Source organism: Anoplopoma fimbria, chromosome 20 (genome assembly GCF_027596085.1).
Source record: "Anoplopoma fimbria isolate UVic2021 breed Golden Eagle Sablefish chromosome 20, Afim_UVic_2022, whole genome shotgun sequence".
In the NCBI taxonomy this organism is placed as follows: domain Eukaryota; kingdom Metazoa; phylum Chordata; class Actinopteri; order Perciformes; family Anoplopomatidae; genus Anoplopoma; species Anoplopoma fimbria.
The window spans coordinates 21,592,635-21,610,952 of NC_072468.1; the positions used below are offsets into that span (position 1 = coordinate 21,592,635).

Consider the following 18,318-nt stretch of genomic DNA (forward strand, 5'->3'; position numbering starts at 1 on the left):
TTATAAAGTGTATAATTTTTCGAGGGAAAATCAACTCTTCCAGCAAGACTTAAATGTAAAGGGTGCTTTAGCAGTGGTTTGCTAAGGGATTTTGACTATGGCTACTTTACTTTACCAATGTTAAGAACAAACACTCACTTCATCCCCATCAGTTTATTAGGTACACTTAGTTAAAACTAATACGGCCCAATACAAAAGCCAATAGGTTTTAATGTTATAATATTCAACAAAGAGGCTGTAGTTTGTTGTGTTGTTTCTAATATCTGGTCCAGCATGTGTTAGTGAGGGACGAGATATTTGTGTAGTTTGAGATTAATGCTGCTGCCATTCCCTAATTTGAAATTACATCATAGTGGAAACAAATTGGAATGGCTTTCTTTGAAACCATGCAATGGCAACATAGCATATACATTGGCCTAACTCAAATTTTATGTAATTAAAAATGATGTAAGTATGTATGTGGCAAATAAATAATTGCCCATATAGGCCAGAAAGACAATGTATATTATGACATTTTTTTCTACTCATCTTTGGTATTAGAAGACACCTTTTTGAAAAATTTGAAATATAGTATTTCAAGACACTGTTCAGATTATCCTTAAATCAGAAATATTTAATCAAGTCATGCTTATGTACAACTTTCCATGTATCAAGTTAACTTGACCTCATTGCATCACTCTATCTCTTTCCGTGAACTTTGCCACAAATAAAGCGGAACGTTTCTTCATCGACTTTTGTTTACGACGTAGATATGCGGAGCACCACATTATTAACAGCTGATTTGTCGTTATTCTTACAGTTTGAGCCATTTAAACCATCACACAATCCACAGTGTCCATTAACATGGATTTCACAAGTTCTCCAAAACTCTTAAATAAGTACAAGTTATCATTAACTCACTAAAAGCACCACACCTACTGACATTGATTTGTAATGACTTTAACAACGGCTTCATGCGCGTCTTGGCCAATCAGAACAGAGCGCGTTGACTCTTCTCGGCTCTCATTGGCTGGAATGGGAGGCGGTCCCGTCAGCTTCCGCCATGTGGAGTCACCTTAGAATATGTCCGACCTCTCCTCCTTGGGTGAAGGTTCACTGCGGTGACACTGTCTCGTAAGCTGTCTGCTACACCACACAATCAAACCTTCTTGCAACAATGTCTGGCCGTGTCCTCGTTGGAGTTAAGCGTGTCATTGACTACGCCGTCAAGGTAATATCCTTTCTCTGTATATATATATAAATATCACTGTTTTCAGCATGTTTTCCCCCTGTACCCTCTCAGTTGACTTTCTGTGTGCTAACATTAGCCTGCAGGCACCAGCTGGACGTGGATCCAACTACCTGTTCATGCATTTGATAGATCAACTCTGCAGCTTCATTTATATGGCCACCTAAAATAAATCAGCATGATTAATAATTTAGATTATTGTTTGCAATGTAAGACTTGTTTGTTTTCATAACAGGTGATGTTTACAAGTTATTACATTACATTACAGTCATTTAGCAGACGCTTTTAAGTTATGCAACCTAAAGTCTGTCTGGCTAAAACAAATGTACATGTCCTCTATAGAATCATGTTTTCCTCCATCTGAAATTAATCTGTAAGACAATGGTGCATGTGCAATCACAATCAATATTTGCAGCTGTTTCATCCTGTTTCATGTAACAGCCCTTAGCCTCAGCAGGATCTGTGCAGTGTCAGTGCTCAGTTATGACACAACTAAAGTTTTCTCTTTTGCATCAGGCAGATAATCAGGATATAATAAGTCAGCAAAAGCACCTTTGTTTAGATTTTGGAAATCTAAATTCGCTACTGTTTGCTAGACTGAGTCCTCTAAAAACTGCGTTTCATTTGTGATGTTCAGCATTTTTTGTTATGAATTATTATTTACCATCATGTTTGGTATAGTCACCTGGCTAAATTGTTGCAAGGATGAATATATTAAACTGGGTGTATTCAAAATGTATACGATACAGGTACAGTATATATGGCCAGAAAAATATGGACACCCCTACACACATACCTCTGTGGCTGTTACTACAGGGGTTTTGATTTTGGTCCAGGGAAATCCTAAAGCTACAGCATACAATGCCAATAGTCAAACAATATACAAACAATATGCATTCAAACTTTGTGCCAACAGTTTGGGAAAGACCCTTGTCTTCTGTTCTAACATGACGGTGCCTCCATGCTCATAGCCAGGTCCAAAAATACATCTTCTTTCCACTTTGGTTTGGAAGAACTTGTCCGGCCCGGCACAGAGCCCTGACCTCAAGCACATCAAATGCCTTTGCATTGAATTGGAATGTGAACTGTGAGCTAAACCTTATCACTAGACCTCACTAATGCTCTTGCTCTTCTACGGCACATCAATAATCATGGTTTTAGAATTACGTATCCAAAATGATTCTTAACACCAGACCCGTTTTTTTCCCGATTACATGTTAATTACGCTCAGGAGAAGTTCTTCTCTATCATTTTCCAACAGTAAAGTAATGCAGACCAATAAAAGAGATGACAACATATCCAAAAATGAATGTTTAGCCAGCTACAGGGCTCCTGTATAAACATTCTCCCCTAGACGTCTAGCCTTTTCACCTCCAGACATTGTGCCGGCTCAATCTGTCCCCGTGTCCGATAGTTGACCCTAGAATCCAGGCTACCTGGATTGTTTGTCCTCTGGCGTCCCCGTTGTGACTCTGTCCTGTGGTCTTCATTCTCCTCCTCCTCCTCAGATCCGCGTGAAACCGGACAACAGCGGCGTGGTGACGGATGGCGTTAAGCACTCAATGAACCCCTTCTGTGAGATCGCTGTGGAGGAGGCGGTCAAGATGAAGGAGAAGAAGCTTATTAAGGAGGTTGTTGCTGTCAGCTGCGGGCCACAGCAAGCACAGGTGGGTGAGATAGGGCCAGACTGTGCAGCCCTGCCTTGTTAATCAATATCCTGGAGACATACAGGGCAGGGCAGTGTGGTGTAGTGTGGCAATCTGCCTACTTTCGCAGGAGCTCTTTTAGTGGTTTCATGGTTTTATAGGTGTTTTTGCTGGTCTTTCGGCTTCATCATTAATAATCTTTTAGCAGAATCAGGCTGTAATGAAGTGCTGATTGTCTGCTTATCATTGTTTTGTATTAATTGCCTGCTTTGTACATGTCCCACTGTGCATTACACTGCTTTTCTCCTCTAAGCAGTTTTTTTTTCCTTTTCAGCTATTAATGTTTTGTCTTTCTCCTGTTCTTATTTTATATGTTTAATTTGTTGTTTTAATGGCTACCGGTAATTTAAACATCAGGCCTAGGGAAAACGGTGGGAATGTAGCCTTGGCACATTTACAGTTATGTTGATCAATGTGCATTGTCCCTGAGAATAAATCACAGAAAATAGAAATTATAAATAAACAGTTTGGGGGGGGTTGATGTTGAAAACCTATTCCAGTGCAATTGGATAAAAAGCACTTTGCTTATTCAATTTGTAATTTTCCTGTGTTGCAGATGACTTAAAATGAAGTTCATAATAAATATTGTCACTTGTTTGTACATATCACCTAACCATAGTGCAGGCTTGGGCTATATTTACTTATATTACATTTTTCATTTAAATAAATTATTGGAATATATATCAGAATGTAAATGAACTGAGAATAGTTACAACACACAGCGGCATTAATCAGGTTTTCAGGTCCAGAATGTTTAATTATTAATACTGTAATTAATCAGGGCAAACTTCAGAAGCAAGGCAATGTGAGATAGAAGTGTTATCAGCCATGTTAAAATTTAAATTAAAAAACATTAAAATGTAGTTTTTATATTTATTAATATGGACATAAATATAATATAAATGTGAGTCAATGTCATTCTGTGGATTTATCCCCCTGTATTTGTCCTCCACTTAGGAAACCATCCGTACTGCCCTGGCTATGGGAGCAGATCGTGGCATTCATGTGGAAGTGACTGGGAAAGACTACGAAACGTTGGGACCGCTGCAGGTCTCCAAGATCATGGCTGCTTTGGCCAAGAAGGAGGATGCTCAACTCATCATCCTTGGCAAACAGGTTGAAATCAGAAAAATAATTTCACTTAAACCTGATCACACTTCCTACTGCCCGTGTAGAAGTTAGCGTGGACTACTGTTGCCTTCAATTAATGTCACTTTTGGGCTCTCCTCAACTCAAAGAAATTCTTAGTCGGAGACACAATTCTTGTCGACTAATTGGTAACTTGATTTAATCGACAGATCTGTAGAACTGGGTTTCTCCACAAAGAATCACTCAAAAGTTTCTTGGAAATAATTCATTCAGGATGAAAAAAAGACTCTAAAACGACTAAACATCTAAAGAAATTAAGAGTGGAGTGGGCAGCCATGTGTCACTTGTCACTTTACATTTTTATAAACGTACTTCCTGTTTAACAAACGGTTTACCACTCTGTGTATTTATATTTGTTACTTTTCATAAGCATATAAACTAACTACATTCATCTTTACATTTTTTATTTTCAATACTTCCTGCCATAAATTGACATTACTTTATTTTATATTGTATTCATGTTTATAAATTAGCCCTTTAGAGTTTGGATTTATTTGTGAGATTTGAAAACAAACAAACATTTAATGAGCAGTGTTGAAGGAAGCTTGCCTGTAATTGTTGTGCATATGATCATAAAGAACCTTAAACTTCAACTTGAAACCAATGACTTGTGTTTGTTGCTTCCGTAGGCCATCGACGATGACTGCAATCAGACCGGCCAGATGACAGCCGCCTTACTGGACTGGCCTCAGGTGAGTTCTAACTTTAATGCAGTTATTCTTAAGGACTTTGACAACCTATCTTTAAATGATGTTATGATCTGAAAATGGTCCCACTCCTACGTGACTACCGTGAATTAGATTGCCCAGTTTCTATTTTTTCACCTTGTTTTAAAGAGTGTCAAATGTGTGACGTTGACATAGCAGTGCTGATATCAGGCTGTGCCTCTGTGCAGGCTTATCAAAGTTGGCGTGGACTAGTTTGAGTCAGTTATAGCTACAGTGATCCCGCTCAGATCAGCAGAGCAGGTTCAATGTCGCTCAGAGAGCTGAGGTGAAGTTCCACTGGCTCACCAGTAGGCGGAGCACTTTGTTGACATATAATCTCAGTGTGAACAGTTTGAAGAGTGTGAGGCACAGATTATAATGTAAATCCAGACATGTTAACCAGATCATTACCACTGTTGAATATCTGTTCTGTCGTGATCACATCATCTTTGCTCACATACTATGACATCTGTAATCACCTCCCTGATATTTAATTGTCAGTACTTCGATCTTAAAACACATTTACCCTGAATTGGTTACAATTGAAGTGTAGTTACACTGTCCAACCAATCAGATGTGGCACATTGACTGTCATATTGTTTGGCTGCTATTGCAAAGTTAGAAATGTTTCCTTTTTTTTTCTAGATGGAACGTTTTGTTTCTGTATTCAATTTTATGAATTTGTACCGTATGTTAATACCTCAGGGTACCTTCGCATCAGAGGTGTCAATGGAGGGAGACAAGGTTAAAGTGGTGAGAGAAATTGATGGCGGCCTGGAAACTATTAGGATCAACACACCGGCAGTGCTTACAGCCGACCTCCGACTCAACACCCCCAGATATGCCACCCTGCCTAATATCATGGTAGGTAGAAATGAAATGAAATGCCGTATTCTGAAAATAAAACTGTAATGAAGGCATTGAGCCCAGTTAAGTACATCTATTAAATATGGTTTTTTTTTTCTATACAGCAATCCCTTTTAATGTGTTGGATTGACGGATACTGTTTTTAAACAAGTGAAGCGGAATCTGTACTTTACCCTTCTCTTGTGTTTTCTGACTTTCAGAAAGCCAAGAAGAAGAAGATCGCTAACGTGAAGCCTGCAGACTTGGGGCTGGACATCACATCACGGTTGGAGGTGATTAGAGTGGATGAGCCCCCACAGAGACTGGCAGGAGTGAAGGTGGAGACGGTGGAGGACCTGGTGGGCAAACTGAAGGAGGCGGGGACGATATAGAGGCGTTAAGAGCATACGCATGGGAGCACAGAACTTGGCAGAAGGGTAGGTATTTATGTCTTGATTATGTTATTTTTGCCTATTAAAAATGTTTCCCTCTGTAATGAGATACAATCAACATTTTATTTGTCTGTTAATTAATCTGTTCAATTGATCAATTAAGTTGTAAGGGAAAATAAATGGATGTTCTCATAGCCCGAAGTGAAGATTTTAAAATGTCCTTTTTTTTTGTCCAACCAACAGTAACCAGTAAATGTTCAATGTATGCGGTTCAAATCATCACATCAAAGAAGCTGGAAAAATACCATTTTTGATGTTTAATACCTGGGCACCAAAACAAAGAACAGAGAAAATCAGATTACAACACAACCAGATTAACATTTACATTCAAAGTCAACTGTCCCAGTTTGTCGCAGTGTATGTGATCGACATCAGCTGACAGGAAGTAAACATGGACCCGAGCTAGAAGCGATCTCTGTCTTAACGTGGCAAATAGTTGTTCGTTTTTATATTAATGCTCCGAATGTCATATATAGCTCCTTTTTAAGTATTTGTAATATTCATATGTTTTTCGGTGAACCAAGTATTACTTTATTTTAGTTTTCTAGGAAAGTGGGCAGTAAATCATTGCTGAACAAATAGTAAGAAAGACACTGTGTACCAAAGAAATGCATCATTCTTGATTAATCTTTTTCCAGCTTGTGTAAGCAGGCAGCAAGGTAACCACTTGTGAGGAATTACATGTTTGGAATATTAATGTTACATCCTTTAGATTCACCATCGATCCATTGTTGAATTAATTGCTTTGACAAAGAGTGTTTTGTATCTTGTGGGGACGGAAACAAAGCTAATTAAAGAATGTAATTGCGACTCTTGTCTTGGATTACATATCCATATCTACATTCTCTTCCCTCCTTGCAGGACTCTCTAATGAATAACTGGACTGTGTTGCACAAGCGCACCCGGAGGACTGGCTTATGTTTCAGTCTAATCCCTCTGTTCTTCAGACTGTGACTCCTGAGGATATGCAGGGAGGTACTGAGAACCACTGTCCTGCAGCAAACGAGCCCAACGGAATCATCTGGTCTTCATTTTAACTTGAATTCATCTGTATCATAGGCCACTAATCTGACTTGAGACAAGCAGTCTTTATGCAATAATTAAAAACCCAGACCTCCATCGCTATCATTCAATGCTGCTGTTTGTATCGCACTGTACAAAACCACGACGATGCATTTCACCAACGGCTACACGAACGCTGTTTTAATCTTGTACATCTGTAGTCACACATGTTTAAGAGGGGCGAAAATGATATATGTAGATATGGACCCCGAACATGATGATATGATTATGTCCCTTAAGATAAGTGTAATGTCAGCTGTTAATTTGTATAGCTTGTGTGAGTCTATCTGGGTTTTAGGACTGCGCAGACTGTGTCTCTCAGTATGATCAAACTTTTACCGTAAGCGCCTCAATTCTCTGTTGATTGTACAGAACATTACCATGACAATAAAGCAGCCAGTCTTTTTCATATTTAAATACAGCTGTGACTGTTCTTTTGGCTTTTTCTTTGGTTTTGAACTTGACATTGTTGAGAACTCTAAATAGGTAACAGATTGGGATGGATATTTGTCAGAGTGGTGGTGAGAACAAGGGGATTTATTGGATCAAGTGTTTCACTCTGGTGGTTTTATAGTATTATGCCAGAAGCAGGGTTCTTACCGGTTTAACATGCTTCATGACATTTGGACAGTAACACATTCCTGCACCATGTTCTGTTGAATCAAGCAGCAAGACTACAAAACAAAAAATACAGCAGCAGATCGCATAAGAATAAAACATACAGTACCAGTGAAAAGTTTGGACACACCTTCTCATTCAACTACTTTGAAGAATTCCATATGTGTTCCTTCATAGTTTGGATGTCTTCAATATTAATCTACAATGTAGAAAAAATAAATAAATAAAAACCATTAAATGAGAAGGTGTGTCCAAACTTTTCACTGGTACTGTATGTTTATAAAATTTGGCAAAAATAATTAATAGATTTATGATATACGCCCTTGTCATAGTGAAAGAACCCAAATATACCATTTTCATAGTATAAGATCTTTATATTAATTTTTTTTTCTACATTGAAGATTAATATTGAAGACATCCAAACTATGAAGGAACACATATGGAATTATGTGGTAAACAAACAAATGCTCAACAAACCAGAATATGTTTTATATTTTAGATTCTTCAAAGTAGTTGAATGAGAAGGTGTGTCCAAACTTTTGACTGGTACTGTGTATATATATATATATATATATATATATATATATATATACAAACAAATATATATAAACAAATATATATAAACAAACAAATGCTCAACAAACCAGAATATGTTTTATATTTTATATTCCACAAAGTAGTTGAATGAGAAGGTGTGTCCAAACTTTTGACTGGTACTGTACATATAAATAAATCATAATGTGCCTTATGTAGGCTAAGGGAAACACGTTAAAAGTGAGATAATATTGGGAGTTTTAACAATAACCGATAAAAACAATCGGCACTGTTATGTGACAGACATAAGGGGCGTGGCCTCACATGCACAATCAAGTGTTTGATTCGGCACAGGTGAGCCACTCTCCAGCGCCAGAGGACACAGGAGGACACGCAGGTGGACCAGTCACTGCTGTGCAACACACCAAGGACATTTCTTCACTTGTGTTTTTTGCTGGGATTTTAACTTCATAATCAGCTATTTTTTTTTTAATATCTTGAATTGGTGAGCAAACCCGACTGTCGCTCCTGTTTTAATAAAATGACCTGGCCGGGTGAATTTGGGAGATTAAACGCAGTTTTTCTGCCCATTTTACTCAGCTTCACTTTTCAAGGTAAGATATAAAATACATGTTTTCTTTGATTGGTTTGTTTCTTTGACACATCTCAGGGAAAAGCTTGCAATCAAAAGGAAAATGGGCTTTTTAAATTATTATTATTATATTCCTTTATTGATCCCCATGGGGGAAATTCAAGTGTTGCAGCAGCTCAACTACACAGACACAGACAATAAATACACATACTATACAACTACACAGACAATAAATACACATACTATACAACTACACAGACAATAAATACACATACTATACAACTACACAGACAATAAATACACATACTATACAACTACACAGACAATAAATACACATACTATACAACTACACAGACAATAAATACACATACTATACAACTACACAGACAATAAATACACATACTATACAACTACACAGACAATAAATACACATACTATACAACTACACAGACAATAAATACACATACTATACAACTACACAGACAATAAATACACATACATACTATACAAATTGTGTTTTTTACACATTATACAACTACACAGACAATATTGTTTTTTTGTTGCTAATATTGTTCATTTTATTCACATTGAACCACTAAATTCAATGTATTTGTAACAGACAAACAGTTAATGAATTGTACATTAAATTACCACCAGCATATTGAACTTTAATAATAATAATAATAATAATAATTTCGAGAATAATGAGATGAAACTGATCACTGGTCTGCCTCCACAGGTGCGTTGTGTCAGCTGCTGGTGTCCCCCGCTGGCCCCACCCAGGTGGACGCGTTAGCGGGCAGCAACGTGACTCTGGCCGTGTCCTTCAGCGGAGCCACCGACCCGGCGCTCACCTGGTTCATGGCCGAGCTACCTGTAGTCACGTGGGCCCTTAACTCCGGGGTTGGCCCTGACGTTGCTGAAGGCAGAAGGACGGTGCTGAGGGTCGAGACGAGCGGATCCCTTAGCTTTGTGGAGGTTCCGCTGGGATACACCAGTAACTACACCATTGAAATGACAAAGTCTGGACTGGGGAAATCCTTCACTACTTTCACTCTGAGAGTATTTGGTGAGTGGTCTGATTTATTTATTTATTTTATTTTATTTTATTTATTTTATTTATTTATTTATTTATTTATTTATTTATTTATTTATTTATTTATTTATTTATTTATTTATTTTTTATTTATTTATTTATTTATTTATTTATGTATTTTTATTTTTTTTATTTTGTAATAAGGGTTTGGATTGAAAATATTGAATATGTTTAGAGGAAAATGAACTGAGAATAGTTACAACACACAGCGGCATTAATCAGGTTTTCAGGTCCAGAATGTTTAATTATTAATACTGTAATTAATCAGGGCAAACTTCAGTAGCAAGGCATGAGAAGTATTTATCAGCTATGTATTAAAATGTAGTTTTTATATTTATTAATATGGATATAAATATAATATAAATTTGAGTCAATATCATTCTGTTACATTTGTTACATTCCATTTGTTACGGTTATGTATTACAGAAATGGAAAAGGAGCTGGATTTGGCAACATTTGGGTTGAGCTTTCGAAAACAATTTCATTTCAATCATTTCAATTCCAGTGAAAAGTTTGGACACACCTTCTCATTCAATGTTTTTCTTTATTTTTATTTTTATTTTTTTCTGATTAATATTGAAGACATCCTGGTGCCCCAAGTTCTCCCACACAACTTCCCTTCTCCGTTCTCTACACTGGCATTATTTCATCCAGCCCAGACAGGAGATTTTTAAAAATCGTTGGAAGATCTACAGTACCAGTCAAAAGTTTGGACACACCTTCTCATTCAATGTTTTTTCTTTATTTTTATTGTTATTTTTTTCTACATTGTAGATTAATATTGAAGACATCCAAACTATGAAGGAACACGTATGGAATTATGTGGTAAACAAACAAATGCTCAACAAACCAGAATATGTTTTATATTTTAGATTCTTCAAAGTAGTTGAATGAGAAGGTGTGTCCAAACTTTTCACTGGTACTGTAGATCTTCCAGCGATTTTTAAAAATCTCCCGTCTGGGCTGGATGAAATAATGGAAAAAATTGTTTTCGAAAGCTCCCCAATTCCCTCAATAAAAGGTGGACCGCTCTGAAAGAAAAATATGCAAATCCAACATTTGAGTCAAACCACACATCTGCTGAAACATTGTTGGTATCTTTTCTTATTTCTATAAACCATTTAAAAGAAGCATGAGGTTTATTTTTGGGGCGGCAGGGTGGTGGAGGGTGACTGCTTCTCCAGAGGACACGGGTTCAATCCCAGTTTTCTGGATTATGCCCGATCAAGCCTCTGAATCCCTACCAGCTGTGCACTGTGGTCAAGGAAAGCAAAAAACGCCTTGAGGAAAACAATTGATCATCTTTTTAAATTAAGTCAGTTTAGCCGTCTTAACGAGACGTTTCCGTGTCATTTAAGTCCATTTGAAGGGAAAGCAGATTTGCTGTGACTTAAGTCCCTCCATCCCCTTCACCTTTTCATTCCCAGATGTGATCCAGAATGTGATCCTCAGAGCACAGTCTGGTTCGGCCCAGGAGGGAGCTGCCCGGTTCACCCTGCAGTACAGCATGCAGCAAGGAGTGGTCGAGCAACAGACGTGGTTCTTCGCTGGCAGGGAGATACAATCCAACTCGCACTACACGGTGGAGGAAAGGAGCCTCGTGATCCTCAGTCCAAACCGAAGCGACACAGGACGGTACACAGTGTTACTGACGAACCCCTTCAGCAGGGCGACGACTGACGTAAACGTCTCCGTGCTGTGTAAGATTAACTTGTGGATGTCTTTCTACACCTCTTGTCTGTTTGTGACCCCTCTTTTTTTTGTAACTCTCCTCTCTATCTTTTTCTAGATGGACCAGATGAGCCCATACTTGAGGCCCGTCCAGCTCAGCCTTTCTATGTATCGGGGGACAATCTGAGTGTCTCCTGCCAGGCTGATGGGTTCCCACCTCCGAATGCTGAGTGGGTCTTTGGCAGTCAGACCCTCTCTGATTCCCCCCAAGGAGTCTTGAATCTAAAACGTGTACAGCCCAGTCAAGGAGGGGTTTATACCTGCACGCTGCTCAATGTGGAGACGGGAGAAAAGCGCCAAAAGAACATCACTTTAAACGTTTATGGTTTGTAAAAAGCACAAGCTTTACCTCTTTGGTGAGCATGTGGTAGGATTTGGCATTTTGTTAGTAATTTGTCTTAATTGTTCCTGAATAGGTCTTAAGGAATATTGTGATTTGGTTACTTCAGGACAAATTCAGTTTTTAATTTACACAGTAAACAGTAAACCTTTTACATGTAGTTTTGTGGTAGTGCTATATCTTAAATAGAGCTATGGGATTACAGCCCCTTCTACCATATTTGCACCTACTGTTTAAAGACGTTTTGTAAAAACATACGTAAAATAAGGATGTAAGGACCCACACATAAATAGATGCATGGTTCAATTTAATAATGTCAGATTAATTTTCTCTTTGGACAGAGAAGCCGTCGGGCGATCCAATGTGCTCTGTGCAGTCGTTGAATAACGTGGGCCTCCAGTACCACTGTCGGTGGTCGGGTGGATCCCCACAGGCCCAGCTTTCTTTCCCAGCACTAAACAACACCAGCAGTGCAGCAGGGAACCTCAGCCTGACCTTCAACGCCTCGCCTGACCTCGACAGGAAAACTGTCACGTGCATGGCTGACCACCCTGTCAAACAGAATAACTGCAGTATTACTGCGGGTAAATTTTTAGATTTTTCAGATTATCAAGCCAACAATCTGTTGTTCCTGTATGCATCAGTGACTTGGGTAGCCAATAACCTTATCTTCCCCAGCAAGTCCAAGTATGTTCCTGCCAGCTGTGAGAACCACAGTTCCCTCTGATGGCAAAATAATGGTGACCATCCAGTGTGTCAGTGAGGCCTCGCCTCAGGCCGTGGTGTCATGGTCCAAAGGCAGCGCGGCCGTCACCAGCACGTCACCATACCAGATCAGCAGGGACACCACACAGCTGGAGATACGGGATTACAACGTCAGCTTTCTCCTCCAGAACTACACCTGTACCTGTCGCAACCCACTTGGCAGCCAGAAAAGGGAAATTCAGTTGAGAGGTGCAGTATTGCTGTTTTTGCTTTTTTTGGTGGTAACATTAAGCGGGGGTGGAAAATAACCTGACACTTATTCAAGTATTAAGTACCACGTGTATATATTGTTGTTAAACACACATTTGTAGTACTTGTATGCATCTATTACATATTGTGGATTATTTATTACTTTGCACATGAATATTTCATATGTAAAACATTAAAGATAACCTATGGTGACACATTTTAATGCTAGGTTAAACTACTCAATGGTATATAAACAATGTTCATTTTTACCCATATGAGCCAGTTAAAATATTAAAATGCTGCTTATTAATGAATTAATCAGTAATTTGACACTCTAAAGGGCCATTCTAAAGAAAAAGGGTTGAAATTTTCAAATGAAAAATAACCCCAACAATTCCCTTGTATAAGTTTTTAATTTGTAAGGCTCCCCTCTCTGTCTTTGTAGCATGTGCTGATCTTCTATAACTGTTTGGGTTCTTGACTTACAAGCATAAGAAGCTATCTGAAAATGTCATCTAAAGCTTTAGATAACTGAGATGGGCATTTTTCACTCCTTTTTGACATTTTGTAGACCAAACTAAGACTCGATTAATAGTGAGAATAATCAGCTGATTAATAGGGATTGAAAATAATTGTAAGCTGCAACACCCCAGTACAGTGATTATTTGTGTCATTTTTTTAAAAATACTTCAAGAATTCTGTTGCTTTTAACTTCTAATTTGGATTTCTGGCATTACCAGAATAAAACGAAACAACGGGCCTTTAGATAGAGAGCTAAGTAAAACCTGAGATTGCTCTTTCCCTTTTTAAACAAAGCTCTCCAGTCTTGGTATCCCCTCTCTTCCCCCCCTCTCTTGAGCTCGCTCCAGCTCACAATCCCTCTCTTTTCCAGGACCGTCGATCTCAGATTTCGGTGTGTTGACTAATCCCAATGGAACCATCGTCACGTTGACCTGGGAGGTCCTGCCCACCTCCGTCGTTACAGGTAAAGCAGTAAATGACTCTAGGAAGGCAGATCTTTAAACTTCACACACAAACCCAACCTTCTTGTTTTTAATGTGTACATCTCAGCAGAACTCGTGTGAAAACAGAAACTCCACAAAGAGGATAGGGGTGTCAATATTGTGAAATATGTGAAGCCTTTAGCTGAGCAGTGCTGTTTTGGAAAAAACTAAACATATTAAGCACAAACATAATGTCAGTTTTTGTTATGTCTCCTTCTCTATGTACATCATATATAATTTTCCTAATAAATCAGGCCTGTAGGATTGACAAGTTGTAGCACTATATGCTTTGGCTATTGATCAACTTTGATGCAAGTATAAAAAATAACAGAACTGCATGTGCTTTTGCAAAGGGTTTGACATCCAAATGAAAGGACTAGACATCCTGAGCAGAAATCTTGATGGTGCCCAAACTAAAGCCAGCTCAAACAGATTTCGCACCATCAAAAAGGAGCCTGGCCCTGTCAGGAGGACCGACATCTTTATCCAAAATCCCAAGTTGACGTACAAGTTTCGGGTCATCCCAAGAGCTCTAATGACTGAAGGTCGGCCGTCTGAGGTCCAGAGAATTGGTCCAGGTATGGCAGACCGTTTGTGTGTGTGATTGTGTGTGTTTGTGTGTGTGTGTTAAAGCGCTGCATTTCTTATCACAGAGTCACGCTTGTTGCTAAAACAATAAAATCACTGCTCACTGTTTGTCCTGGTCACACTAGGTGAAGGGCTGAGTGGATCTGCCATCGCTGGCATTGCAGCTGGAATCCCCTGCGGCCTTCTCTTCCTCCTCCTGCTGGGCGGCTCCATCTACTTCTGTGTCTACTGGAACAAGAACAAAAGTACATGGCTGCTTAGCAAGAAAAAAACCAAAAACAAGGTGACATGTTTTCTTAACATTCTGTGGTGAATATTTTTGACTTTTTTTTCTTCTTTTTTCTTTTTTCTTAGGTCGGCAGACAAGATATCCATTGTCCAGAGCAGTTGAGAAGGTTACATTACATTATATTACAGTCATTTAGCAGACGCTTTTATCCAAAGCGACTTACAGGAAGTGTATTCAACATAGGTATTCAAGAGGGGTGTAGGGCAAAAGTATAGTGCAGAGGCAAATTACTACGAAAACAATAATTGCAACAGAATAATACTAATACAATAAGTGTTACAAACTACTATGAATAGGATAAGTGCAGCATACGAATTCAATAAGTGCAGCGAACTGATACGAATACAGTAAGTGCAACAACTGATACGAATGCAATAAGTGCTACGAGGAAGAATGATGGTTAGAATGATGTCACACAACAACACACATTGGTTGATAGTTACAGGTTGGGAGGAGCTTGTGGTGTATAACATTTATACAATGCTCTGTATTCCATGCATCAGATACAGTATGTATTCGTTCATAACCATGTTGCACAATAAACTCTGCGTTTGATGTTTTGTCTGGTTGTTTTAGCTTCTTTCTTGTCGCCCACAGGCAGTAACAACCCCGACAGAAACTACTCCTCATAACCTGCTGACAGGAGGGATAAAGTCTCCACCTGATTACAACCGATTACAGCAGGTTGTCTTTCTAATTAAACCCATCTAAGTGGAACATTGTGACTTTTGCGGATTTATAGTATACTAATTGGCTTGTTTTCTTTCTCAGACTCCCTCTGAAAGATCAATGGCTCTCCCAGCATTTTTCCCTCCACCGCCTGTCAGAGTTGCTACAACTGTTTGAATTCCAAAATTTGCTGAGATGTATATATTAATTTTAAATTGCATGCTATATTTTTATGTGTTTTTATTTGAATCTATGAGAATTTATTGTATTTGTTTTATTATTTAAACTGAAATAAGGATTGTGTCAAATGTGTTTCAGTAGAGATGGATATTTGTATCACTTTTCTTTATTATCTGCAACTTAAAACTCTTTTGTAACTTTATTTATTCATAATAAATTGAATTATAAGCCATGCCTTTTTTTTTTTAAAAGTTATTTAGCTAAATTGCAAAACAAGCTTTACAGTCCATCTTATTTACACTAACTTTAAAAGTTGTACATCACATCTGTGACTATGCAGTTCCACTGGGTCCTTCAGTAGATCATTTGAACATAATGCTCACATACACACACAAATCATTTTGTTTTGCATTATGATCAACATATTGATCAGTGTAACGTATCTCCTGCTTTAGGTTTACTAGTGCAATGCCTGTTTGGAACCACATGCACATCTGGATTAAATTTGCTGATGATTACTCAAAGTGTGAAGGAAAAGTAGCTAAAAGTAAAAAATCAGCTTTGGACACAGTTCAAAATGGTGAAAAAATAAATCTAGATGTAAAGGGGTGTTGCTCACAGATTCGTCTGGACCCACAAAAACACTTACGGTTCAAAAGTGACAGACCGAAATGTAAAGGCGGTTATAGCGCCTCCATTTGGCCAAATTGAACCACATCTTCTCAACATTTCTGTTTGTTGCCTATTCGGAGGAGGAGGGTCATGGAAAGGTGGCAGGCTTTAAGGTCACGTCACACACTGAGGAGTCAGAATTACAGAACATATATATAACCCTGATGTATCTTCCGTTGTGAGAAAACACACTCAAATAGCTCAGATATTTCCATTGTTGTGATATAATGTTTTTTTTTTTATATCTATGTTTGTGCAGCAGATGGTGCTATTGTGCAGTGCTAAAGACCTCCCATCACATTAAGATTTTCAACAGTGAGTACAATGGAAATTGAAAACACTAGTAAATATCTAATATGTTGCAGTCACTCTTTGTCTGCCTCAGTCTCTTTTTTTCTGTTTAATTAAATCAAGTCATATTAATAGAAGCCTACCACTAGAATTAAATGAAAAGAAGTGAATGTCAACATCATGGTAAAGGCTCACTCCAAATGCAGCGATTGACTGGGGAAAAACCTGCTATTGCTCCTTAAGTGACTGATAAATTCTGATTAAAAACTAAACAAAAATGTTAAAAAGGGAATATTTCCTTATGCTGTTAAAGGTTTGTCTGCATCATTTGTAAACATTGCGGTCAAAAGAATCTATTTTGAATTGAGATGCACAAAATGGGGATTTCCATGGTTAGCTGCTAGTGTTCAGCCTACACTCTGAGGAAGAAATAGCACTTGTGATGATGAAGTGAGGATGCACTCATGCCCCATTGCAAGCTGTTTTGAAGGAGCCTAGTGCAGGCTATTTACTTATGAAGCATCACCCAATTAGGCCTATATAACTTTTATCAACAATGTGTTGGATTTTACAGTGTAATTAGTTACTTAGGCCATTGTATTTAGAAAGTAGAGAGGTCAAGAGAGAAAGCTGTCAGGATTAGCGACCATATATTGTATCGCCTCGTCACATGATCAAATAGAGACTTGACATTGGACAACATCAACAAACATATTAGAAATAAACGTTGCATCTGTGTATATGACAAAATACATTTTAATAGTTTATGTATGGCACTGTTTATTAACAGTCTGCTTTTCTTTTTGAACAGAGTCTGCCAATTTAAATCAATCACAAGGTCCCATTCTCTTGTCAACACATTGTTTGAGGGCCCATTCTCTCCACAGGCCCCCAACCCCCACCCCCACCGGCCCAAATGCAACTTCACTGTCTGCATTGACTATATTTATGCAGCTGGTGCTAATTGAGGAAAGTGTGACATTGCAGAAGTCTAGACAGAAATGTTTGGCTTGGACGCAAGCTAATCTACCGCAGTTACAATTAAGTTATGTCCCATAATTACACCATGACATTTGTTTCCTCTTTTGTTTCAGATGTCATCTTCACATCTCTCTTGACAAGACAGTGGTTCAGTTTAGTTAGCATGCACCACTGATGATAAACCTGCTACTTCCTGTGGAGCAATATAAAGGTTGGACTTCTCACAGCTCTGAACCACAGTGCACATGTCATCATATTCGCTATTTGAGAACTCAGTTGAACTATTTTACACTGCACATCAGTCAACTCCCTGCTTAACGCTCATCGCCTGTTCTGTTTCCACATTCAAATACAGATCCAAATGATTGTAACCCACACAGTGATTCCACATGTGTAGGTGTTAAAACTCTTTCTATCCAGCTGTTCTGTAACGTTGGCCAGGTTTAATCTTTTGGCAGCATTGCATTGGCAATTAGGTAGACAAACCTGTGTTCAAAACCTTCCTCATCCTTTCATAAATCATGAGAAAATAAATGAGCTGAATGTGTAAACAATGCGCTTTCCTAACCCATGCCTACCCTGTATTTTAAAGGTACAACACTTGAAGGAGGAGGAGTTATAAGTAAGTC

General features: G+C 38.4%; 2 protein-coding genes across 2 annotated transcripts; both read left to right on the forward strand.

Moving 5' to 3' along the window:
* The first annotated feature begins 1,123 nt into the window (after positions 1-1,123).
* On the forward strand, positions 1,124-7,567 carry etfb (electron transfer flavoprotein subunit beta). Its single transcript, XM_054621972.1, has 7 exons — positions 1,124-1,210; positions 2,737-2,895; positions 3,892-4,050; positions 4,713-4,775; positions 5,496-5,654; positions 5,858-6,073; positions 6,950-7,567. The coding sequence occupies exons 1-6, from the start codon at positions 1,157-1,159 to the stop codon at positions 6,026-6,028; spliced, it is 765 nt and encodes a 254-aa protein (XP_054477947.1). The 5' UTR covers positions 1,124-1,156; the 3' UTR covers positions 6,029-6,073; positions 6,950-7,567.
* Positions 7,568-8,646: 1,079 nt separating this feature from the next.
* vsig10l (V-set and immunoglobulin domain containing 10 like) lies at positions 8,647-15,800 on the forward strand. Its single transcript, XM_054621157.1, has 12 exons — positions 8,647-8,916; positions 9,634-9,963; positions 11,418-11,690; positions 11,780-12,046; positions 12,403-12,645; positions 12,740-13,015; positions 13,908-14,000; positions 14,373-14,597; positions 14,733-14,852; positions 14,962-15,002; positions 15,494-15,580; positions 15,668-15,800. Exons 1-12 carry the CDS (start codon positions 8,844-8,846, stop codon positions 15,740-15,742), a joined length of 2,103 nt encoding a protein of 700 aa, XP_054477132.1. The 5' UTR covers positions 8,647-8,843; the 3' UTR covers positions 15,743-15,800.
* The last annotated feature ends 2,518 nt before the right edge of the window (positions 15,801-18,318 follow it).